At 34.5% G+C, this 24,790-nt stretch overlaps 5 protein-coding genes across 5 annotated transcripts; 3 read left to right on the forward strand and 2 right to left on the reverse strand.

Moving 5' to 3' along the window:
- The first annotated feature begins 4,721 nt into the window (after nucleotides 1-4,721).
- LOC106753288 lies at nucleotides 4,722-5,510 on the forward strand. Its single transcript, XM_014635081.1, has one exon. It carries the CDS (start codon nucleotides 4,722-4,724, stop codon nucleotides 5,508-5,510), a length of 789 nt encoding a protein of 262 aa, XP_014490567.1.
- A 4,574-nt stretch (nucleotides 5,511-10,084) lies between these two features.
- Nucleotides 10,085-11,965, forward strand: LOC106753297. Its single transcript, XM_014635090.2, has 2 exons — nucleotides 10,085-11,334; nucleotides 11,395-11,965. Coding segments are annotated over exons 1-2 (978 nt in total). The 5' UTR covers nucleotides 10,085-10,358; the 3' UTR covers nucleotides 11,397-11,965.
- A 3,414-nt stretch (nucleotides 11,966-15,379) lies between these two features.
- LOC111241049 lies at nucleotides 15,380-16,798 on the reverse strand. Its single transcript, XM_022777469.1, has 2 exons — nucleotides 16,398-16,798; nucleotides 15,380-16,254 (listed from the first exon to the last, which is right to left on the reverse strand). Exons 1-2 carry the CDS (start codon nucleotides 16,763-16,765, stop codon nucleotides 15,663-15,665), a joined length of 960 nt encoding a protein of 319 aa, XP_022633190.1. The 5' UTR covers nucleotides 16,766-16,798; the 3' UTR covers nucleotides 15,380-15,662.
- A 3,890-nt stretch (nucleotides 16,799-20,688) lies between these two features.
- On the forward strand, nucleotides 20,689-21,852 carry LOC106753299 (high-affinity nitrate transporter 3.1). The gene is made up of 2 exons (XM_014635094.2): nucleotides 20,689-20,944; nucleotides 21,117-21,852. The coding sequence occupies exons 1-2, from the start codon at nucleotides 20,815-20,817 to the stop codon at nucleotides 21,611-21,613; spliced, it is 627 nt and encodes a 208-aa protein (XP_014490580.1). The 5' UTR covers nucleotides 20,689-20,814; the 3' UTR covers nucleotides 21,614-21,852.
- A 120-nt stretch (nucleotides 21,853-21,972) lies between these two features.
- On the reverse strand, nucleotides 21,973-24,315 carry LOC106753290 (manganese-dependent ADP-ribose/CDP-alcohol diphosphatase). Its single transcript, XM_014635084.2, has 2 exons — nucleotides 24,127-24,315; nucleotides 21,973-23,194 (listed from the first exon to the last, which is right to left on the reverse strand). Exon 2 carries the CDS (start codon nucleotides 23,164-23,166, stop codon nucleotides 22,192-22,194), a length of 975 nt encoding a protein of 324 aa, XP_014490570.1. The 5' UTR covers nucleotides 23,167-23,194; nucleotides 24,127-24,315; the 3' UTR covers nucleotides 21,973-22,191.
- Between the last annotated feature and the right edge of the window lie 475 nt (nucleotides 24,316-24,790).

Below are 24,790 nucleotides of genomic sequence, written 5' to 3' on the forward strand. Positions count from 1 at the left end.
TGCACAAACAGATTTACTTGCGACTGTATAAATCTCTCTTCATGATGTGTTTGGAAGACAAAGCAATGTTTTAGGAATGAGTTGTCCATCATATAGAATTCGAGTGGATAGAGGCAATATTTTAGTACATAGAATGAGACAGAATAGTGGAGTGGTGAGATTAATCTGAGATGTAATACGTTGCCCAAGGTCATGCTGAGGAAACTCAGTTGTATAAAGGAATATCATTTATCACTGGTTCAGCTACCAGGTAGGAACCCGTAAATACAGTCTGAGGATAGAAGATGCCAATTGGCCAATCTCATAATTCAGTGCCAAAATGGTTTGCCATAATATAATTCCTTCCTTTAAACGTTATGCTATTGAATGGAAAACCATTTTGGCTAGCAGAGTAACTAATAATATAGGATTGATCCTACTACTATTTATTCTGCAGTATTCAAATTTATTTCTGTAAAGACTTTGCTATCAATTTTAGAGATACAAAACCATTTCCGGGTTCGTACTGAGAAGGTTATTACTCCTTCACATGATATCAAAGTCTTTGTTCAAATGGTAGAAGGTCTGATTCTTCATAGTTAGCATTTAAGACAGATATTCAAGGACTCATCCATTCTTCACATTTTATTAGCCCAACCTTGCCACAACCACAGCCCAGCCCAACGACAGCCACAGCCCAATCCCAGCCTCAGCTCAGCCTCAGCCTAGTCCCAGCCTCAGCTCAGCCCCAGCCCAGTCCAGTCCCAGCCCCAACCACAGCCCAACCACAACCACAGCCCAGCCCCAGTTACAGCCCAGTCCCAACCCTAGCCCCAACCACAGTCACAACCCAACCCCAGCCTCAGTCTAGACTAGCCTAGTCCCAGCCACAGCCACAACCACAGCCCAGCCCCAACCCCAACCCCAACCCCAGCCTCAACCAGCTCAGCCCCAGCCACAGCCCAGCCTCAACCCCAGCCCCAATCCCACTCACAACCCCAACCACAACCCCAGCTACAGCTCAACCACAACCACAGCCCAACCGCAATCGCAGCCCCAACCACAGCCCACCACAGCCACAGCCACAGCCCAGCCCCAATCACAGCCCATCCCCAATCACAGCCCAGCCACACCCACAACCCAGCCCCAGCCACATGCACAACCCCAACCCCAACCACATGCACAACCCAACCCCAGTCACAGTCACAACCCAACCCCTGCAGAAGGCATTTTACTATTTGTCGTTGCATAGTAAAAAATACAGATTTAGGTAGACTTTAATATTTTTTTTTATAAAACTAACTATTTCTGTTGGTTTCTAATAACTTAAAGCAAGATAAGAAAGAACTTACATGTTTATAGTGACAACATGTAAAATGACGTGGATGAACATGAAAAAGATGAAGAGAACATGGTGCAGAAACTCATCCCAAATGCCAATAAGATATACCATTTATATTTGTATAGCTTCAAACCTCGAAATTGTATAGCTGCGGATGAACAATTTTTTCTTTCTTTCTTTCTGAATTGTTCAATAAAATGAAAATTTGCTTATAGATCAACCTTAGGGAAAAAATTTTCAACCAACAAATTTTATTTTCAATGAATCATTTTTAAAAAAACTTAACTTTAATTATTTAATCTTATAATTTCAAATAGTTACGTCATAAAAAGTTTTAATTTAGCTTAACATATATATAATTGTTTTGATTAGTAAAAACTATGTTATGAAATGAATTGAAATGAAATAAATCCGTAGTTATTAGATGATATATATTAGGGAAGTAAAACATTATTGTATATGTATAGTATATTCATTGAGTGAAGTTAATATAATTATTTTCTTATAAATTTTAACTAGTCTAATATAAAAATATAATTCTAAAAACCTGAACATAAAATATAATCATATTTATGTTGTATATAAGTATCGATATTGATAAGATAATAGTTTTCTTTTAGTGTGAAGTAAATTCGAAAAAGTTCACTTAATAATTTATACAAGAATTAATTTTAATATTTTGTTTTATTTATTGTTTTTTCAAAAATCCTTAATTATGAATTACTTTGACAAACAGTTGCTGTATGAGATATCTAAACCCATTTAGAAAAGATTTTCAACTTCTGTCAAGTGTCATATTAATGTCTTATTTAGATTATGAAATTGATGAAACATGATAAAATTAGAATAAGTTTGACTTAAAAAATACAAAAATATTTATTATTTAAGAAGTTTTTTTTTAAAAAAAAATGTGTTGAAAACATCAAGTATCTACTTAAATATCACAAATGGGTAGACCACAATAAATAACATAATAAAGGGGTACATCAAGAAAAAAACAGAAGTTCAGCTTACTCGAGCATCTTAAAAAAAAAAAAAAAAAAACTAGACAAAACTAAACAACCTCCCAAAATGGCTTAAAGATTTCAACGGTCAAGATCGTCTTCTCAGCCTTTCATCTGGCCAGATTGCCACCTCGACCCAGGTCACCATTGTTGAATAAACCTCTAAATACAAAAAAAAAGACATTCGAACCAAGTACCAGTATAGTTCAAATTAATTACTGTGAATGTTCTATATACATGACCTGTTGTTGAGAAATTAATTAACTATTTTATTTATTAATTACCTATATTTATTTAAGAATTTGCATTAGTTAACTACTTTGTACAGATTTTGTATTTGTTTTTGAGATTGTTGTCTTTGATGTACAATATTTGAATCCATATTTTAAACAATATCACGTTTTATATGGTAAATATTAAGTAAAAAAAAATTGGAGTATGTCAAAAATACACGTGTTATTATTTTTATCTATTTAATAAACGAAAAGATTTCTAATAGGATTACATCAAAAATTAAATTATTCTTAAATATATTCTGATAGAAGAATTGAATATTCCCGGTTACTTTTGAGTTTTCATATGGTTACATAGGCTTTTGAAAAAAAATATATATTTAAATGAATAAAATTAATAATTTGAAACGAAAAAAATATTTAAATATGTATTCTTTTACTATTATGCTTATATTAAATTATATATTTATCTTTCTTTTACCATTTATGGTAAATTTTAAATATATTATTTTAACTTTAAAAAGTAAAGATCCGTGACCATAAATGAGAGATATTTCAAAACAAGTGTAGCTAAAGAAGCGAGGAACCATTATCCATGTTTAAAGTACGTCTTAATCCTGTTTCGGTAAACTTTTTGGGCCTTGGTGTTGGGACCTGACCAATTTTCCAGTTGGGCCATTGCAGACCGTCTCGAGGGCTTTTCTTTCTGCAACACATTTTGTTGCGGTACCTATAAAATCTGTAATTCCCAAATTAACTTTTATTAAAAATATAATTAAAGTTTCTATATTTATTTTCTTTTTAACTGTTTTGAATAGGAGGTTTAGGAAGGTATTTGTGGTGAAAATATATTCCAAAATACTGAAATATATATTTTACATATTTCAGATTAAATGTTTTGAAAAATTGTTTTTAGATTTAAAATTATTTTTTGAAACACCTTATCCAAAATATAAAAATACTTTTCTAATTGAATATTTTAAAAGATGTTTTGAAATTTGAATTTTTTTTCAAAATACTATGCTAAAATATATAAAAAACATATTCTAGATAGAGTATTTTGGAAAGTTGTTCGCATATTATACAAAATATTTTTAAAAAATGTTCGAGAAATGAGGAATGAGAAATGTATGGAGGCAATTTTGTTTGGGTAGATGACATTGTTAAAGCATAAATGTGAAGATGGATAGGTGAGTTTATTACATGTTCGTTTCAGGTGATTTTGGAGATGAGAGTTTTCTGGAAGAAGGAATGAACCATCTCTACTCATAAAGATTGAGAGACGAGCCTCCCCAGAAAACCAATGAAGAAATTCAACACTTGAGTAGTTTAAAACCTTATAGTAAATTCTGAACCAAAAGAAAAAGTGAAACGCGGGTAACGAAGACAATGAATTTCTAAAAATTTGCAAAGAAAATGACAGATTAATTAAAAAAAATAAAGTGTATATTTTTTATTTTGTATATTTTTAGCTTATTATTAAGTCATTTTATTTAATACAATGAAACACGTGATTTTGTTTATACATATAACGTCATTTTAAAGAACAATATCAATGTGTTATTTATAACCTAAATTTACTCTTTTTTATAGGAAAATTAGTGTCCAGTTTAAAAGAATTTTAAAGGTGTTTTTATTGAGAACCTTATGGTTCTCCTAACTGTCAAGAGGACAGTTATTATGTTTATTTCCGGTTTTGTTCATTTTTTCTCATGGAACTCTATATATAGAGTTCCTTCCCTTTTTCCCGATGTATAAAAAACAAGGTGTAACATTCGTGTTTTCTGAAATAAGAAAAGAATTCGTTTTTCTTACTTCTCTCACTATGATCTACGTTTTTGTCTTCTACGACACCGACAACCATCGTGCCTGAGCGTCGCCGGCTGTTCTCCGACAGCTTCTCTCTCCATCGCCTCTTGCATCCTCTCGTGTCTCTCTCTCTCTACTTTTCTTTTGCTTCTGGATTATGCCACACATACAACTCATTCTTAGGCTTATTCCATTCACGGGCCAATTCATGTGTTGGGCCTTTTTCATTTTAAGTACACAGTATTGGGCCATGCTTAATATGGTATCAGAGCAAGTCTAGTGCCTGCTCTGCTTCCGTTGCTCTTTCGCTGTTCTTGGTTTCTTCTTGGGCCTTCTTCTTGCTTTCTTTCTGTCATGGATCAAACTGATCAAGCATCCAACCCAACCAGCCCTTTCTATTTACACCCAGGTGAAAACCCAGGCCTCACTTTGATCACTCAAGTTCTTAACGAGAATAACTACTCATCTTGGAGCAGAAGCATGAGGAGAGCTCTGCTTTCCAAGAATAAGGTGAAATTCATTGATGGGTCCATAAAGAGACCCCAAAAAACCGATGTTGTTTATGACGCCTGGGAAAGATGCAACATGATGATTTTATCATGGATAACGAAGACACTGTCTCCACACATTGCTGAAAGTGTGATTTACGTCGAAGAAGCTAAAAAATTATGGGATGAGCTCAAGGAAAGATTTTCTAAGGGAAATTACTTCAAGATCTCTGACTTGTTACAAGATATACATTCAATCAGACAAGGTGAAAGGGGGGTGAGTCAGTTTTTTACAGATTTGAAAATCTTGTCGGAGGAACTGGAATCTTTGAGACCTATACTTACTTGCACAATTGCGACTCCTTGCAGTTGTGATCTATCAAAAGTTTCCTTGAAATATAGGGAAGCCGAGCATGTAATATGCTTTCTAAAGGGATTGAACGACTCTTACAACACTGTTAGTACACATATTCTTTTAATGGATCCTCTCCCCAATGTCAACCGTGTTTTCTCGCTCATCATTCAACAGGAAAGACAAGAAAAACAAACTCCTACAGAGACCAAGATTTTAGCAAATGTTGTTGAAAGAAACGACCAATGGAGACCTGATCAGAATTGGAGAAATCAAGGAAGGGGTGTTGGACCCCGTGGTTAAGGTAGAGGAAGGGGAAGAAATCCTAATTACGGAAAACAATGTTCATATTGCAACAAAATGAACCATACTATTGACGAGTGTTATTCCAAGCACGGCTACCCACCTTGGTATAAGAAGGAAGACAAAAGGAATGACTGGACCACTATGAACGCTTGCCAAAGCAATACTGAATCAGAGGGCACTCAGAAAGTTCAACAAATCAACAATGGTAACAATTTCAATCCTTTTACACTAGAGCAGATGCATAAACTACTCAAAATAGTAGACAAGATTGATGAACCACCCACACACAAAGTCAATCAAGTCCAGAGAAATGAAACTGAAAATAAACAAGGTAATCTTTCCTGGATTGTTGACACAGGTGCTACAGATCATGTTACGCATGACAAAGCTAATTTCGTTACTTTATACAAAATTAAACCAATTTCTATCAAATTACCCAATAACACTATACTTACTGCTGAACATGAAGGAACGGTGCAATTTACCAAAAATTTTGTCATTTTCAATGTTCTTTACATACCAGATTTTTGTTTTAACTTGATATCTGAAGGGTTATTTTTTGCAGTTGATTCTCCTAAGCATTTAAAAGCTTTTAGTGACTCAGATTGGGCAACATGCCCCAACACAAGAAGATCTACTACGAGGTTCTGTATTTTCCTTGGGACGTTCCTCATTTCCTACAAATCTAAAAAGCAGAGGACTGTGTCTAGATCCTCTACTGAAGCTGAATACAGGGCACTTGCAGCCACTGTATGTGAGATATAGTGGCTCTACTATCTCCTATAAGAACTTCAAATAGAAGAATTTGGGGTACCTGTTCTATATTGTGACAACAAATTAGCGTGCCACATAGCTCATAATCAGAGCTTCCACGAACAGACTAAGCATATAGAGCTTGATTGTCACGTTGTTCGTGAAAAGATACAAGAGCGTCTTCTGCATCTTCTCCCTATCCGATCCAACGATCAACTTGCTGACATCTTCACCAAATTTCCGCACCGCGTCAGATTTGGAGCTATCGTACCCAAGCTTGGATTGGTAAGTATATACCGTCCAGCTTGAGGGGAGGCTATTGAGAACCTTATGGTTCTCCTAACTGTAAAAAGGACAATTTATTCTGTTTATTTCCGGTTTTGTTCGTTTTTTCCCATGGAACTCTATATATAGAGTTCCTTCCCTTTTCCCCGATGTATGAAAAACAAGGTGTAACATTCATGTTTACTAAAATAAGAAAAGAGTTCGTTTTTCTTACCTCTCTCACTATGATCTACGTTTTTGTCTTCTACGACACCGACAACCACCGTGCTTGAGCGTCGCCGGCTGTCCTTCGGCAGCTTCTCTCTCCATCGCCTCCTGCATCCTCTCGTCTCACTCTCTGTCTACTTTTCTTTTGCTTCTGGATTATGTCATGCATACAACTCATTCTCAGACTTATTCCATTCACTGGCCAATTCATGTGTTGGGCCTTTTTCATTTTAAGTGTGCAGTACTGGGCCATGCTTAATAGTTTTGACTCATGGTGCCAGCATTAATCTCAATCCACTCACTGGAAGTCCATTTTGTATTTTTCCTTAAATGAATGCGTTAATCCAAAAACTTTTTATTTAATTAACTCCTAAATATTATTTGTAATAACATGACTTTTTAAAATATTTTAAATTTTGAATTGATATGTATATGTTTTATATTAATTATATATTAATTCTAATTCAATTTGAATTTGATTTTATCAAACATTGTTCAATATATATATCACAACATAATCAACCATATCTCAATATAAGATAGTATGACATTATTTAAATTTGGTGATGTCAGCTTGAGGCTAACTTGACTTAACTTGTCATAATATGGGTCCGACTCAATTCGGTCAAATATGGATTTAGCTCAACTCAACCAAAGGTAGATTCAACTCAATTTGACTAGATTTGATGTGGATCTAACTAGCCTTTGTCCAACATTGGTCTGACTCGACTTGGTCCAACTTTACTTAGTATAACATGGACAAAACTTTAGTCAATTTGATATGGGCTTGACTCAACTAGGCCCAAGATGGACCAAACTCAACTCAGTTTAAGGTAGGTCTAACTCAATTCGATTAGAAGTAGACGTGATATGACTCAACCAAAAGTGAGTCCAACATAACTCAATTTGAGGTGAATCAAACTAGACACATCTTAACATTGAGTTATTACTTTGTCTATAATGTTGAAAAAAAAATCTTCATCTCACATCTATGCAGAATTTCTTATATTCATCATTCAATGATAAGATAAATATTTAAACATGGGACTTATTAAGCATGATATTTTGTCTTTTCCACATGGTCTATCATATTCTATTTAGAGCATTAATACATTGACACACTTAGGTGTTAATGACATTCATTTGGTGTTTTCTAAAAAACTTTATCTTTTTTCTTCCAAAATTATCCTATCACCCTTAATGAATATTTAAAAATATGAGACCCACCCGTATTATTTGAACATAAAAGAAAATGAATATGCAAATAAAAAAATAATGTGTCAAAGTATTATTTTTTTCTATTTAAATACGTATTTTTTGTTTCACATCTAAATCCATGTTTATTTTATTTCACGTTTTGTAGTTGTTACCAAAATTGATTCAATAACAAATGTTTACTTAAATGTGACATCTAAATCGAATCTAATGAGAGAGATTTTGTCTTTTCCACGTGATTAATCATATTCTATTTAAATACATATTTTGGTTTAATATTTTAACGAGTGTTTATTTTATTTCATTGAACATATCTACGTTTAAAAACGAAGAAATTTTGATCTACTAACAAATGTTCACTTAAATAAAACATCTAAATTGAATCTACTTTATAAGAGAATAAGAGAGAGAGACGAAATACAGTTTTTTTTTAAAGTTTTTTTTTAATTAAAATACTATCTACAGTTTTTTTTTTTTTTTTAAAAGGTGAGCACCGGAACTATATTTGAAAGAAATAAAAAACGGGAAAGACGAAATGAAGTTTTACCATGATATTGATTGGGACAATAATATAAAATTAATATATACAGCTTTTCACATGATCCAGATGAGAGGAGTAAAACACTTTACCAGCACAAGATCATAGTTAATATAATGATGTTACCATTTCTTATTTACTAAGGGTGAATTAAATTTGATGGTAAAAGTTAACAATGGTTAAGGTTATAATGACAAAACTATTAAAGCATACTTAATAATAGATACGGAAAATCAGGACCAAAGGAAATCTTAATTATGTCTATCTCACAACGATTTAGTTAAGATAGATTATATATAGATCACATTTTTTTTGTCATTGATAATCCAACCTATTCTTTTAGCATAATCATAGGCTACTGATATATCTACATACTAACTTGCTTTAAGGACCACTTTTCAATGATTTACATTTAATTTGTTACTATTTTTCTTCTTAATTTTCCCTTCATAAAAAAAAAAAAAACAAATTGTTAGATCCATCGATCTTTTTAAGTTCAAAATTTTACTTCTATATATATTTCATTTTCATGACACATCTTAATTATCTCAAATATTTTTTAAAAATAGGAATAAATAAAGGAGTAATGCTATTTAACCAAACTTATACTGCATAATAATGCAAATTAAAATTAGATGAAGATTATATATTATGTGTAGCTAGCTGCTATCTTTTTCTTTTGGGGAAACTAGCTATCCTTTTCTTTTGGTGAGTACTGAGTGTAAGCTGTTAGGTCTGAAGCAGTTGGAAAGTGTTGGACCCTCGCAAAAATAAAAAACAATAAAATAAAAATATAAAGACAACAGGGACCTTATCCAATTGCATGTGGACAGTTAAGGTTGCTAAATTACCTAAAAACATAAGACAGGTAATTTCATCTTTCACTTTTAGTTTTACCCTGCATCACAAAAGTTAAATAAATTTACCCAGGACCACTTTGTCACGAAGCAAAAATATGCTAAACTCTGCCCACCAGACCAGATCTGTAACTTCAATGTAGATTCCTCAGATTTCTCTGCAACAACCTGCAGACTTAGATTCCCTCTCAAACCCTTCTTCCAGTAAAAAGTTCTATAAAAACTTTTCAGAGACTCCCAGTTCACAAGAACTACCTTTCAGTTTTAATGTGATGTTAAATGAAAATAAAAGTAAGCATGATTTGATTAAAAAAAAAAATATTGATTAGGAAAATTGGAAGGTGGATTAAAAGGGCACATGCAAGAGTGATAGGAAGATCCTTTGAAACAAGGAAGAAATATGATGAGTCTTATCTCGGAAAGCTAACCCTGGGCACTACAGTTGTTCTTTTGACCTATGATAGTCCGATGTCATGTGGTGTTATGAATATAGATGACTCCCAAGTTAGTAAAAATCTATACACCAAATCTGATGAAAAATACAAGCTGGGTCCTCTGCATCTAACTGTGCCTGGAAGTAAGCACTTTTGAATATAGTAAAATTTTAACAACTTTGGATTCTAAAAAGTTTGTGTAGACTCAACTTTGAACTTAAAAAGGTAAACACAAACCGAAATAAAATAATAATAAGAACAATAATTATAAAGGAGGTGAGAAGTAAGTGAGCGAGATGCAGAATATAAAAAGGGTTGTTCCTCACTCACTCTCACTCACAGCCAGTCCATATGCCAGTTTGGAAATATTCTTCCCAAATCCAATTAATGCTGTCATTAACACCTCTGCCAGAGTCTACCATTCATTCACCTTCTGACTCTAACTTCTTTAATTAGGCCTTTCTCACTCTTTTTCTATTTCATATTCCCATCCCATCTTCTGCTCTAGCTACCTACACCACACCAGATTCTCCTCTTCCAACTTCAAAATCAAAAAATGATGCAGGACTCAATTGGGATCAATATTCCTGCTTGTTTTTCTTCTTCAGCAGAGAAGCACCACGGTGACGATCATGGAGCGGTGACCCGTTCAGGCCAGAGCGTCTACATGTCTGTGTACAGAACAAAGGTTGCAGACCACTGCCGTTTGATCACCATCACATGGTGCAAAAACCTCTTGCTTCACGGGCTTTCGGTGTCAGTGGAAGGCCCTGAAGGAGAAGAACAGTACACGTGCAAGGTGGAGGTGAAGCCGTGGTACTTTTGGAGGAAGCAAGGCTCCAAACGCTTCATAGTGGATGGTAAAGCAGTTGATATTTTCTGGGACCTTAAGGCTGCGAAATTTAACGGTGAAACGGAACCAACCTCGGAGTACTATGTGGCAGTGGTTTGTGATGAAGAGGTTGTGCTGCTGCTGGGTGATCTAAAGAAAGAGGCATACAGAAGGACGGGGTGCAGGCCAGCACTTATTGACCCCATTTTGGTTTCAAAGAAAGAGCACATTTTTGGGAAGAAAAAGTTCTCCACAAGAGCCAAGTTTCATGAGAAGGGTAGGTGGCACGAGATTTCAATTGAGTGCAAGAACAAGGGATATAATGGGGAGTCTCCGAGTGGGGTTCAGCCAGAGATGGAGATAAGGATTGATGGGCACTTGGTGATTCATGTGAAGCACCTCCAGTGGAAGTTTAGAGGCAACGAGTCAATTCATCTCAGCAAAATGAGAGTAGAGGTATATTGGGATGTTCATGATTGGCTATTTAGTCCTGGTTTAAAGCATGCTTTATTCATTTTTAAGCCAATTTTATCACCCAGTACCACCAGCACTTCTTCTATGTCATCTTCGTCACCATCTTTATCATCCTCATCACCTCCCTTATCTATTGATCAGACAAGGAGTTCTAGATCAGTAGAGGGATTTAGTGTTAGTGGGTCATCAGAGTTTTGCTTGTTTCTCTATGCTTGGAAGGTAGAATGAAGAAGCCATGCCAACTTAATGGCATATGATCATCATCATCATCATCTATAAAGACTGGGAAAATAAGGTTGAAAATGGAGTTGGTCTGGTAGTGATAAAGGAATGGTGAAGATGAAGGTTGAGAGAGAGAAGAGAGAAAGAGAATTGGGTTTGGTTGAGATTGAGAAAGGCAGTGGGGCCAAACAGTGGCTTGGGAGTTAGTTACAGCTGGGGTTGAGCAAATGCGCATAATTGTGGACAAGACAGATTGTATCACATTAACAATCGCACACATGTCCAATAATTCTCCATCCAGAGGCATCTACGTCTCCACCTACATTTTACCACACTGGAAAATGCTCTTTCTTGATCCCATCTTGGTAACCGAGCTGTTTATGTTTCCTCCAAAATCTATCAACCAAAGGTACATCTTACCTAAGTTTTCTATCACAAAATAATATATGTAGACACAAGATTACTAAACTGAATGTTTGTATTTGCCCATAAAATTATATCTGTTCATGCATGTGACTGAAAATGGTACCCCGTAAAGAGAGGATGGGTGTTGGGTGATGATGTAGAAACAAGAGTACAATAATCCCAGTATGTGCACCTCACGCACATTAATACACATGCTTCTCTTTCTAGTAGTTTGATTATCAGTATCATCCTCTCATCATTATTGCCTCTATTCGTTATTCATTCCCAAACTCTGCATAAAATTATTAGTACAAATAGCCAGGTAGACGTTTGTTAAGGCCCAAATATATGATTCTGTTTTTGGTCCTTTTTATTTCTTCTACCTCACTGGGCGTATTATTATACTTGTGCACCCACCACAAAGGATATTATTACATTACTTGGTAGAGTAATACTTTTTAATCACAAAAATTTACAACAAAAACGATACGTGTAGCAGAAACAGTGTATAAAATGACAGCAGCAGCTGTAGCAAGATAAAGAATAGTATTCTTTGGGGGGTCAAGAGAAATGAGAAGTGAACTACAAAGTTCGTCTTTTTTAGGAAGCAGTTGAAGTTTTTTTGACCAAAAAGATTTATTAATTCACGTCAACGTCGCAAACAATGATAACAAGGTCACACTGAAAGATTCAAAAGTATGCGGCCAGGGACTTTGGCTGATTTATCGAAGAAAAATATTGGGTAGGCCCAGATGTTATTGTTTAACGCAGGTAATAGTTTAACCGGCAAAGTCACCAAAACGCCTTAATTAAACCATAGCATAAATTTATGACAGATTCTTAACTTCTATCAGTAACTAAAAACCAAATTTGCATAAAATTTTGGTAAGTTGAATTATTCGGAAATGGTAGAAATTAATTTTTGAGCAAAGTTTATTTATTTTGATGCCGAGCCAAATTAGGATGAAGTGAACTGCGTGGATAAAAAAAGATATAGTAGTGATTTTAAGTACTGTCACAGTTGGGTATTGGAGTAAAAAATCATTAATAAATTTTAAAGAGCTAACAGGACATAGTAATAGAAGAATCTGCAAAATTTAAGTTGGCAATGGCAATGGCAATATTGATGGATGAGACGTATTCATTTTGAACCAAAACCAAACCACCTTGCCAAGAAGAACTTGTTTTTCCCACGTGGGGCCTCCTTTTCCGCATGTTGTGGTGTTGGAGCTGGAGAAGTTGATAGCAAAGGTGGCGTAACGAGTTTGACTGCAAGAATAGTTTGTCATGATATATTCATAGATGGAAAGGTCAATTACTGAGTATGTGTTCATTAAGTGGAGGAACTTCACATGATAAAATCAGAGTCCAAAATATGTAAACACAACTAAAAAGCCATAATGGGAATATAAGGAAATAAAAGGAAATGCAACCTGGATTTGGGGAAACCTTGCAAGCTTTAGAACTTCTTGTGTCGGAGGAATTCGTTTTTGAACTTGATATGGTGGCTTCGCGATCAGATACAGAGCTTGACTTTCTCTCGCGAACTTTATTCTTCGTCTTTCCTTCACTGTTTTCTTCACCTCCAATTGTACCATCAATAGATTGCAAAATATCAGTGCCATTTCAACCAGATATATCGCCTATAGTTAACCATATTATAATTTTCAAACGTTATTATCTTCATTAACAGAGTAATTACTGATTGGACAACACTGCCTTACACTCTTTATGATATTTCACACAAAATCTTTTATGTTTTTTTCGCTTCAATGGATCATATATGATTTTGGTGCTTTAGATTACCTACCACAGAAAGAAAATTAGCTTCCTGTTTACTACATTTTTTCCAGCTAATATAGATAACTTTATTTTCTATTTTAAAATTCCATTCATTTCTTTTTTTAGTTCTTTTCATCACCAATTTGTTTTAAAAAATATCAGTAGAAAATTCCTGTTTAATCCCAATCTACAGCATCCTTCAGAGTGGAAATTGACATTATTGAAAATTGAAAGCATATGATGACATTCTTAATTCATTGAGCAATGATATTTTCGGGTCCACTAAAATCATAAAACTACTTTACGTTCATTATCTTACCTTTTTTCTTTATACTTACAAAAAAGCATATTTCTTCTAATAAATATATTACTTTAAAAATAGGTTGTCGTGTGCTTAATTGGACGTCAAAAGATATTTTTTTCCAATACCAATCAAAAGAATTAACAAGCAAATAGAGCATAGTTCATTAATTATCAAAGATTTACTGGTTTTTGAATTTTATAATTTCATAAACATGATGCTGATATATATTTTGGAATTTAGAAAACCAATCATGATATGTATGAGAAGGTGAAATAAATATTACTTACTTTCAACCGGAGATTTCCCGTAATTATGGTTCAAAGCTTCTATAAAAGAAGCAGATTTCTGATCTTGGATCACTTCAAAGAAGAAAAACAGCTTTATTAATTAATTGAACTTAATAATGAATAGAATTACAATAACTATTTTAATATAGAAAAATATGAACTTACATTGATCAAATAATGCATATCTGTAATTTGGGACTGAGCCAGCCAATAACAACTGGACTGCTTCTGCATCTCTTGTCATCGATATTGCTGCAGATGATTTCAGATTCTGTGTGTCAAGCAGAATACCGGCAAGCTGCAAAATAAATACACTCAATGAGCAACACCAAAGTCACTTCAAACCAAACCGGTGTTTAATAATTTTCAGATGCATCTTTTAATATGGGTAACGATAAAGTAAATTAATGGTGCCACAAATTTGATTGCAATCTAAGATCACCATAAATTTACCAATAGTTTCTTCAGAACAGGGTTTTCTAGTAAATCATAGGCATCTTCACAGTAATTGTCAGTAACAACTGTGCATTGGGATCCAACCTTGAAAGTCAAAACAACAGATAAAGTTAATTATAAAGTTCATCTGGGCACATTGCCTTGTTTATAAAATTAATTTTCAGATTCATCTATAATTGATCATCCAACCTCGCCAGTAGTGCTCAGGACATCTTGTCCAACCACGAGGACGCTCAGTTGGCCAGTCATCAAAAGGCTTTCCATGTCCACCTGCAAACAAATTCACTGTCAGTTCACCAAACTAAGCTAAACACATCAAGCTTCAGCCTACTACTAATCATACGTACAATGTCCTCCAAAGTCCAAACATCTTTATCATAAGCAGAGAGATAATTTCAGTGATGTCTAATCCAAATAATTATCAAATCATATATCAAATAAACAAAATCAAGACTCAAAATGTACATGCATATAAACTGTACATGCATCTGACAAATGAATGCTAAAAAGTAGTATGGAACATGTATTATTTCATCATTGTTAAAGTCTTGTCCATGCAAAAATAACTTTAATATATTTTCATATCATTTGAAATTTATCCCTAGTTTCATAGGCCAAAACACCTAGGCCTACGTGGGACTGAAACTTAACAGCTTTTTCATGTAAGAACTAAAAACTTAAAATGATGATAAGGATAAGGGAATAACCTTTACTTTTATGCGTATTCTATACCATTTATGTTATTAGTCGAATAACATTTTTCATGCTATAACTAACGAAAAGGCGGGTAAAATCTGAATCCATTTTGAAGATTGCAAAGAGGCACCTCATCAGTGAAAAGCAACGAAGTGGCATCAAGGCCAACATGGTGAAAGAGCCACGCAGCCTGCTTCAGCTTCCACATGGAGCCGCGCTTAACATTCATGACAGGCGCCACCACCACGCCACCCTCCTTTTCTCTCTGCCGGTAATCCAAGAGCCAGGCGTGGCAAATGGCAGCCACCATCGACGCCGTGCCTGCACCGCCACAAGACAAATTCAATCACTCTCCAAAGCTCCCACGTCACACACACACACACACACAAAAAAAAGGCACTCTCATCGCCAACCGTTGGAAGGCCCAGAAAGCACGATTTGCACATTTGCATGGGACTCTCCGGTGGAGATTTTGTGCAGCAAAGTCCTCTGCTCTTTGAGGAAGTTGTTGAGGCATGCTTGCTCTCCTTTGGCAGCAACATGCCTCGGCGCCATCCTCTCCCGCGAGCACGTCGAAGACGATATGGTCCTCCGGTGAGCAGACTCGACGAGGTTCCTGGGCGGAGAAAGAGGAACAGAATCGGAGGGAGGATTCTCCGGAGCAGAAGTCTTGAAGGTTCGCCTGGAGTTGGGAGTTTGGATCCCCTGCGGGTGAGGCGCGGCGGAGGGCTCCGTTTGGAAGCGTGATTTTCGAGGATGCGGCTGACGTGGAGGGAGAGATGTTAAAAGGGTAGAATCGGGAGGAGAAGGAGTTGTGTGTTGTGTGTTATTGTTATTGGTCGGTTTAAGGATGTTGGAGAACCAGTTGTGAACCGCCGTTGCAGGGGATCCATCCTCGTCTGGTGAGGGTTGAGCGAAAGTGTCGGATTTGTTACGAGTGTGTCTGGCTGTTTTGGACAGTATCTCGTCACTGATCCCTACCCCCGTTCTGTATCTGCTCCATTCACATTATTATCATCAATGTCAATATATACCATTTTCATCATTATTATTTCACGTGATTGATCATAAACATTATTCTTGAATGAAACATTTACGAGTAAGTCTTGTAGGATTTTGCTTGAATACTGTGATTACCTTCGTGCAGACCTAGTTCTAGAGAGAGAGTCTCTGTGGTCCAATGAGGAAAGGGGTGAGGCTGGTTGTGGTGCTGCAAACTTTGGGGAGCCTGAAAGACGACTCGGAGATCCACCGCGGGAAGGAGAGGAACCCACGATGAGTCGTGCCTCTTGCAGCCACTCTTGCGTCAACCTTGCACTGTTGCTTCTAGTACTGTCATCGAACCCTTCGTCCTCCTCCTCCTCCTCCTCGTCCACGTTCACTCCTTTACTACCTGTGAGGTCGTAGGTTTTGTTGTCCACGTGATCTACTGCTCCAAAAAACATGTCGTTCATAAAGTCCGTGAGGTCCGGCGCCGGTTTCTCCTTACGCCGTGTCTCCGCCATCTTTTTTTGTAGGCTTAGAGACCCTTTGCTTTGTCTGCTCAACCTTCGATCCATTAATTCTGAACTTAAGATTAAGTGTGAGGAGAGTAAAAGATTGGTTATAATTTTGTGGTAGGTTTTAGTTTTTCGGGTTTTCAGTTTTAAAGATCGACAGAAACATAGAAAACATCAGTTTTGGCCGGCGCTGGGGCTGCCTTGTATATAAATATATTTTATTTACGGACAAAAGATAGAAAGAGAGTAGAATGATGACTGAATTTGCATGAACAATTAATGGTAACGAGAGCAAACTTATACAAAATTTTAGTTGATGAAACGCCAGTGCTAATCAGTAGCTAATTAAGAGATTACTGTAAAATCTTTTACAGTGGACTAATTAAGAGAGAGTCCAGGTGCATCACCTCCTTTTCTTGTTTCTTCATCAAATCCTATACTTGAAGCTTCAACGTTACATTGCCAAGATATGTGAAGAGATTCAACTTCTCCACATCTGAAAACCGATCATTGTTGCCTACTTTTGTCCATTACTGGCAGGCTTCTCTTACCTTTTTTTTTTTTTTTATTATTTGGTAAAACTATAAAAAGAAATCTGTATTTTTACTCAATTGTTCATGAAAACTGTCTACAAAAAATTAAATACAATAACCTCGATCTTATCAGCAAAAAAAAATTGAGCAACATTAATTTAACATATGTTCTTTAGCAGTGTTTGATAAAAAAAAAAAGGTTATGAAAACAATTTGTCAATTTTTTATTATATTTCCCTTTTTTAGATTACTTCATTCATTTTATCAACCATATAGGTCATAGGTTAGCAAACTTATATTATAACTTGTACAAAATTACGTATATATTACCGAGTTTAAAATAAATATTGAAAAGAAATAAACTAAGAATTTTGGGGCTATAAATTTAATTGTTAAAGGAAATTAGCTTCATTTTTTGTTTTTAATGTTAGGACAATTTTGATTTATTTGTTAGTCATGACTCTACAAATTATGCATTAAATCTCTGACCATTTTCTCAATATAATATAAGTGATTGTTTTATTGGGTTTCTATTGTTGGTCCATAATATAAAAGAGGTAACTTGGGCTGAGAAAATTGTTGTTTGAAGATTACTCTCTACACCACCCCACATTGCTCTCTCCACCACCACATTTTTTAAAAAATTCCAATACTATTCTTTATATTTTAAAAGTCCTACCCCTTTTCTTTAACAGATTTCAACATCCCTTAAAAGGAAAATTTTTTCAACGAATGTTAACATCCATTGATATTGTAAACCTGTATAAAATCTTCTATGACTATAACACACACACACACACACATATATATATATATATATATATATATATATATATATATGTATGTATGTATGGTACGAGAGCTTGTGGAATTTTGTTATGATATTTGAAATTTCATATGGGAAGGTTATATTATGATATCAAGTAATGTATAAAATGGAAAAGTTGGTGAAAATAGTTGTGAATTGTGTTCTAAGTGTGAGTGAAAGTGGATCAATGGAATGGAATGAGAACAATTTTAAATTGTATGATTGTTTGGAGTTTTGGCTTCTAAAAATGAAATCTTTATTAATTTAGTGTTATGTGTTAACTTGAGATATGTTGTAGTAAAAAGTTATCCTATATTCTATTAGGTTTATAAACTCACATAGACTAACGTAGTCTAGGTGTGGTGAGAGTTAAAAGAGATTCTTGTGACGAAATTAGTAGGTATCACATCTCGTTTGATGATTTCGTAACTTAGCTTATTCTATTCATAGGACTTTACTGATTTGTTAGTCCAAGTGGACCTAGAGCCTTTGCTGCAATCTACTAAGAGATTCTATGATAGGTGCAAGACTTTTAATGTTCAAATCAATGTATAAATTTGAATAATTGAATCTAGCTTATTGTATGTGTTGATGAGATTTCCTTGTGATTTTGGAATGATGAATTGCTAACAAAGGTGTGATAGTTTAATGTGTGAAAAAATTTTATGTATGAAGCTATATTATGTATGTTTAAAGTTATTATTAGCTTATCATCACTTTGTTTATGTTGCTTGTTGTTTGTGTATTTCTTCTTTTACAATGATGACCATTCATTGGTATGAAAAGGTGATGATGCAGGAGTGGATGCAGTGTAGGATTAGTAGAACCCGTAGTTTGAACAATAGGATAACAAATATTTTTTTATTCATATATTATTGTTTCTTTTTATACTCTATGTTAACTGTTGTGTCAACTATTTTGGATTATCAAACCTGTAATGTCTCATTTTAGTAATTTTATTCCATTAAAATGGAATGTTACATCATGCATAGCACGAGTTTTATTCTAGTTTTAATTATAAAATTTAAGAAAAAGTTTAATAAAAAATATTCAGAAAAAAAAATGAAACATTATATATAAAATACTTCTTTAAATATAATATAAATAAATATTTTTTAATTATCATTAAAATTAATTATTAATTATAAAAATTAATATAAATATTCCATTTATAATGTCTATTAATAATTTAAATATAAAAATCATTCTTTTTATATAAATTAAAACTTAAAAGTTTTTTAGCCGAAAAATATATAGTTTTTTTATTGTTTAATCTATAAATTTTTCATTTAATATATGAATTGTTATATTTTTAATTTTACCCAGTGCCAATATATGTAGGTATAACACTAATATAATGCTTCTACAACATTAGCCTTTTAAAAATAAATACTTAGTTATGAATAAGTATTAGTAACCAATTAAACAATATTTTGAGAAAAACTTTTGAATACATTTTTTTTTACTTGGTAACACTCTATTATAAAAGGATTATGTAGTTTGTTTTAAAATTAGTATCTATTAGATTATGTCTATAATCCATTCAATTATAATTTAATTTTTTATTTTTCTATTGAAAAAGAATTAGAAAGATAACAATTAAAGTCATTCAATTATTACAACTATTTATTTATATACTAAATATAACTATTATAGAAACAATATTCTTAAAATATACAATTCACACAGTTACACACAATTCATAATTAGATAATAATTGACTTTATCATTTGATATTTATTAATTATACTTATCATTTCCTACAATTTAATATTTATCTAAACATACTTTCAATGAATGAATTGAAATTTAAGTAACTCGTGGGTTCACTTGAAAAGCCTACTTTAAATAGAAAAGTGAGTTACAGAAATAATTATGAAAAGTTGTTAGTTTATAAGTTTATAGCTCTTGCTTTGCTTACGTTAGGTCTGCAATCCCACTGCGCACTCTCTTTTACATGCCCCTTCTCAGACGTAAGGGGACAAACACAAATATTAAACATTATTCTTTTTGGAAGGGAGGAATAAAATCTCAATACTAAACTTTCTTATTTATTTTATTTTTATTAGTTTTAGGCAGTTTTATAATTTTAGATTTATATATAAAGAGCAGTTAGAAAGTATAATAATAGGAAAATGAGAGGAATTTTCGATAAGAAAGCGTGATACGTCGACACTGATATTTGGTTTTTATAAGAAGTTGGAAGAGAAACAGAGTGGGGGAAGTAAGGGCAAACCTCCAAGCAATTGGGTAGAAGAAGAAAAAATAAAGCAGAAATGACAATGTCAACCAATAAAAAGTATACTAAATTTTGGCAATGGCCAAGTACACTCGTGTAAACCAACTGCATCAGTACAATCAAATCACCTGGTGCAGCGTCTCAATGGCTTTTCAAACTGTTCAAAGGATATCATGTTTTCAAAATTCTAATCATATCTCTACCACTTGCTTGTTTCCGCTATTACTTTTATGCTAGTTTGACATATAGGCCTTTGACTTCTCCTTATCGATTATCAAAATTCAATTTGTTTAGATTTCCCATTATTTTATGAAAATTGGCTTTATATAAAGGCTTTGAAGTCAGTGCATCCACACTCACATTTTAAGAATATCTCTCAATCTCTCAAATTCTTAGCTGTTCTCTCAAGTGCCATTTCTGTACCCTCTTTTGACTTTTCTATCAGAAAAGCTTGTTAGCTGAAACTGAGAAAAAAATGGCAGCTCATCGCCTTGTGGTAGTATCACTTCTAATTTTCTGTTTTGCTGGAAGTTGCTATGGAAAGGTTCACTTTTCCTCCCTGAAGAAAACCCTTGATGTCACAGCTTCCCCCAAGCAGGGACAAGGTAAGTCAAAACATCCCTTCTCAGATACCCCCTTTCATCAAACTATATATTTGAATAAAGAAAAACTGCACAAATTGTTAAATTTCAATCCTTTATGGATTTTATGAACTGGGTTGTGAAATTCACTCTCCTTGATGCTAAACCCAATCTGATGGTGTTAATGGTTATGCAGTTCTGGAGGCTGGAACAGACAAAATCACCGTGACATGGGCTCTGAACAACACCTTACCAACGGGGACAGACTCGGCCTACAAAACCATAAAGGTGAAGCTGTGCTATGCGCCCATCAGCCAAAAGGACCGCGCGTGGAGAAAGACCGAGGACGAACTCTCCAGGGACAAGACATGCCAGCACAAAATCGTGGCCAAACCCTACGACGCTTCGAACAGAACCGTGCAGAGGTTCGAGTGGGTGATCGAGCGCGACGTGCCCAAAGCCACGTACTTCGTACGCGCCTACGCGTTTGATTCTAACGGCGAGGAAGTGGCCTATGGGCAGACGACAGACGCGAAGAAGAGCAGCAACTTGTTTGAGATCAACTCAATCAGCGGGCGCCACGCGTCCCTTGATATCTGCTCCGTTTGTTTCAGTGCTTTCTCCGTAGTGGCTCTCTTTGTGTTCTTCTATATTGAGAAGCGAAAGGCAAAGGCTTCTTCTTCCTCAAAGTGATTGAGTCACCACAAACACACTCGCGTGAGAAAAACGTCGCAGGTTTACATGTTTCATCATGGTCATTAATAAATCATGAGGGACCTGTTTTTCCCTCCTAATAGTCAGCTATCTTTAGTACAACTAAGTTCCACCACAATGTGGAGCATGATCTCCCCCATGATAATTTTATATGTGATTAAGATGTCAAATTTAAGTAGCATAGTAAAAAAATAATAAAAGTGTCAAATTACGATGAACTGAGCCATCCGATGCGAAGTAATTAGGGTGAGAAGCTACATACAAAAGTTCTATAATAATATGATTATCACAGTAAGTTAAAGGAATTTTATCTAGAAAAGCCTCCTAATAGTTATACAAAACCAATACAAAATTTGACAGATAAATCATCTATTAGGAAACCTCCAGTCTTTGTTAATGCTTTTGTGTCGTGAACTTGTTCTGAGGTTAGCTAACTCGTATAAGTAATTCCACTTCCGTTACTTAGAAAGTTGATTCCACGTGGATTGGATTTGCCCGAGGACCACAATATTATCCAATTAACGATTAGGTGTCTCACAAACATCTACATCTTGTCATTACAAATCTGCTGAAGAATGAAAGTAAATGTCTTTACTCAGCATTCTGCCCGTACCATAAAGTGATATTCTGTCGTCAAAAACTTCAGCATATCCAAACGAATCCGTGCCAGCAGGACATTCCAGGGCAGCTTCAAGAACTCTATGGTGAATTCCATGGGAATCAACGGAATACCCTCCTTTGTGATCATGTCCAGATACACACAACTTTACACAAGTGTATCTGTGTATCAAATCCATTACTTCATCGTAATTCCATAGCAGTGCCTCGTTGGATGATGCAGCAGGATCAAGAGGCATGTGGCAGCATATCACTACCTTCTGTTCCAATTTTGTTGCTTCCTGAAGAACACTGTTCAACCATTCCATTTGTTCCTTTCCAACAGCCCCATTGAACATAAGAAACCTTCTTTCGAGGCCCACCAAACCTGTCGGACTGTTCTTGTCATCGTTCGGATTCTTTTCCCGGAGGAATTTCAAGGCCTCCAATGTTTTTGGATGGTCTTGTGGCCAGCCAATTGCACTTATGTCATAGCCATCAAGGACTACAAATCTATATTCTGGAACTGGCGAAAATTCATAGTAAGCATGGCTTCCAAAACTCTTGATCTTCAATAATGGAAGTAACTTACTCCGAGGCAGATTGTAAAGGCAGTGATTGCCAATCAAATGATAAACTGGTCCATTGAACATCTCAAATTCATTAACAATTTTCTTTACAGTGTTAAGAGATTGATCTTTTGGACAGTATCCATCAACAATATCTCCAAAATTTATCACAAACTTGTGGTTCTTATTAGTATTCCAATGTTTTACTGCTCTCTGCAACACAAGAATGCTGTGCCTATAGTAACGTGGAACACCGAGAAATGACCTACCATCAGGAATGTCAGCATACTGCACGTCTGATATCAATCCAAAAGAAAATAGAGGCTGTTTCCTCTCTGCGTTAATCAGTCCGTTAGCAGAACCCATAGTGCAGGTCTCTGCTCTGCACAAGCTCCTATCGGAGATACAGCATAAATAATGTCATCAAAATAGGATTTTCGATGCAAGGTCTATGATAAAGTAATCTGTGTGTATAATCTCAAATAGAAAGTTCATTTCATATGCAATTTACAATGATATTTAATTTAACAACTTTGTTCATTTACAAAACGGGGGATACAAATAACCAACTATCTCAACCTGTTAGTAAACTTGTCTATGATTAGCAGTTAAGTTTCAAATTTTCTTCGTGTTAGATATTGTATCAGTATCAGAAATTTCTCTCCATGGAGTGAAAGTATAGAAATAGAAAGAAAATACAATCAACCATAAATCTTGATCTGCTAACATGACATGCCTTAAAAGAGTCTGGCATGTCCTAACGGGGAAAGAACATGATTCCTCAACTCTCCATTTTCACACTCGAAATTTTAAATCTATCACTATTTCTGTATTTTTCCCACCAGGTGTATACAGTCTAAAGAGGCCGAAAAATATCATATATCATCATCCCCTCTAAAAAAGTCAACCAGTTTGAGACAAGAGAAGATGCAATCACAAATTCAGGCATAACAAGCACAGATGCACCCTCAATAATCTGGAAACAAGTTTCAGAACGACAGAAAAAGAAGAAGAGAAACGGTCTTAACAGATCATAGTTTAGAAAGTAAAGAAAAGGAAACACAGAAATTATTGTAACCGGGTAAGACAGTGAGTTTGTTTGATCTCACATTACAAATTGCATACAGTGACCTAAGTAATTGTATGTATATGAATAGAACAGGCAATGTAAAAGAACAGATGAGGAAAATGGAAATGGATTGATGTTGTTAAATTTATATGAAATAGGCCGTTTTGCAGCTAGCATACGTGAAGAACATGAGAAGAAAAATGCATGTAAAATAAGAGGAAAAGAAAATGAAGAGAAAAGAAGGATGGTAGTTGTACCAGGAAGGAGAAAAAGTGAGAGAGAGAGGTAGTAGAATGGAAGGTGGAGGTTGGAGAGATATGTTTGGAAGTGGAACGAAGGAAGAAGATCGCAAGTCCCAACTCTGTCGGGTGTGAAAACCGGTAGACAGAGTCAAGGACTCGCGTCATAGGAAATTGGGACGTTAATGCTATATAAAGTCTTAAAATTGTCATAAACACGGGACTCACAACGTTTCCACCTCTCCTCTTAAATGTAAAATCTAAATTACCATAATTATATTAATTGCTTTTTATTTATTTCTAATTATAGTTTCTAAAGTTATTGTTACCTATTCTTCAATTCACACATTATATTAATTAGGATATATTTAGTTTACTTTTTTCCTTAATTTTTACTATCTTTAATAACTTTATCACATTTAAAATTCATTTTTCAAATATTTATTTTTTATTTATAAAAATACAAAATGTGTTTCGTTTATAAATTATTATTTCAATGTATTTATAATTTAGATAATAAAGACATAATAGTTGTGTTAATAATAAAATTGTCGTAAAAATTTTACTACAAACTATTTTTAAGTGTTGACATGATTATTTAAGAGAATATAATATTTCAAAATAACTGTAATAATAACCTAAAAAAAGTTGCAATTAATTGAGGTTCCAAATTTTGGTTCAG

This window comes from Vigna radiata, unplaced genomic scaffold, assembly GCF_000741045.1.
Source record: "Vigna radiata var. radiata cultivar VC1973A unplaced genomic scaffold, Vradiata_ver6 scaffold_223, whole genome shotgun sequence".
Classification (NCBI taxonomy): Eukaryota; Viridiplantae; Streptophyta; class Magnoliopsida; order Fabales; family Fabaceae; genus Vigna; species Vigna radiata.

Excerpts from the sequence above, each read along its gene's own strand:
- LOC111241049 (XM_022777469.1), bottom strand. The coding sequence starts at position 16,765 with ATGGCGGAGACACGGCGTAAGGAGAAACCGGCGCCGGACCTCACGGAC. Across the intron at positions 16,255-16,397 it reads AGAACTAGGTCTGCACGAAG|ATACAGAACGGGGGTAGGGA; the intron begins GTAATCACAGTA and ends TGAATGGAGCAG.
- LOC106753288 (XM_014635081.1), top strand. The coding sequence starts at position 4,722 with ATGGATCAAACTGATCAAGCATCCAACCCAACCAGCCCTTTCTATTTA.
- LOC106753297 (XM_014635090.2), top strand. The coding sequence starts at position 10,359 with ATGATGCAGGACTCAATTGGGATCAATATTCCTGCTTGTTTTTCTTCT.
- LOC106753299 (XM_014635094.2), top strand. The coding sequence starts at position 20,815 with ATGGCAGCTCATCGCCTTGTGGTAGTATCACTTCTAATTTTCTGTTTT. Across the intron at positions 20,945-21,116 it reads TTCCCCCAAGCAGGGACAAG|TTCTGGAGGCTGGAACAGAC; the intron begins GTAAGTCAAAAC and ends ATGGTTATGCAG.
- LOC106753290 (XM_014635084.2), bottom strand. The coding sequence starts at position 23,166 with ATGGGTTCTGCTAACGGACTGATTAACGCAGAGAGGAAACAGCCTCTA.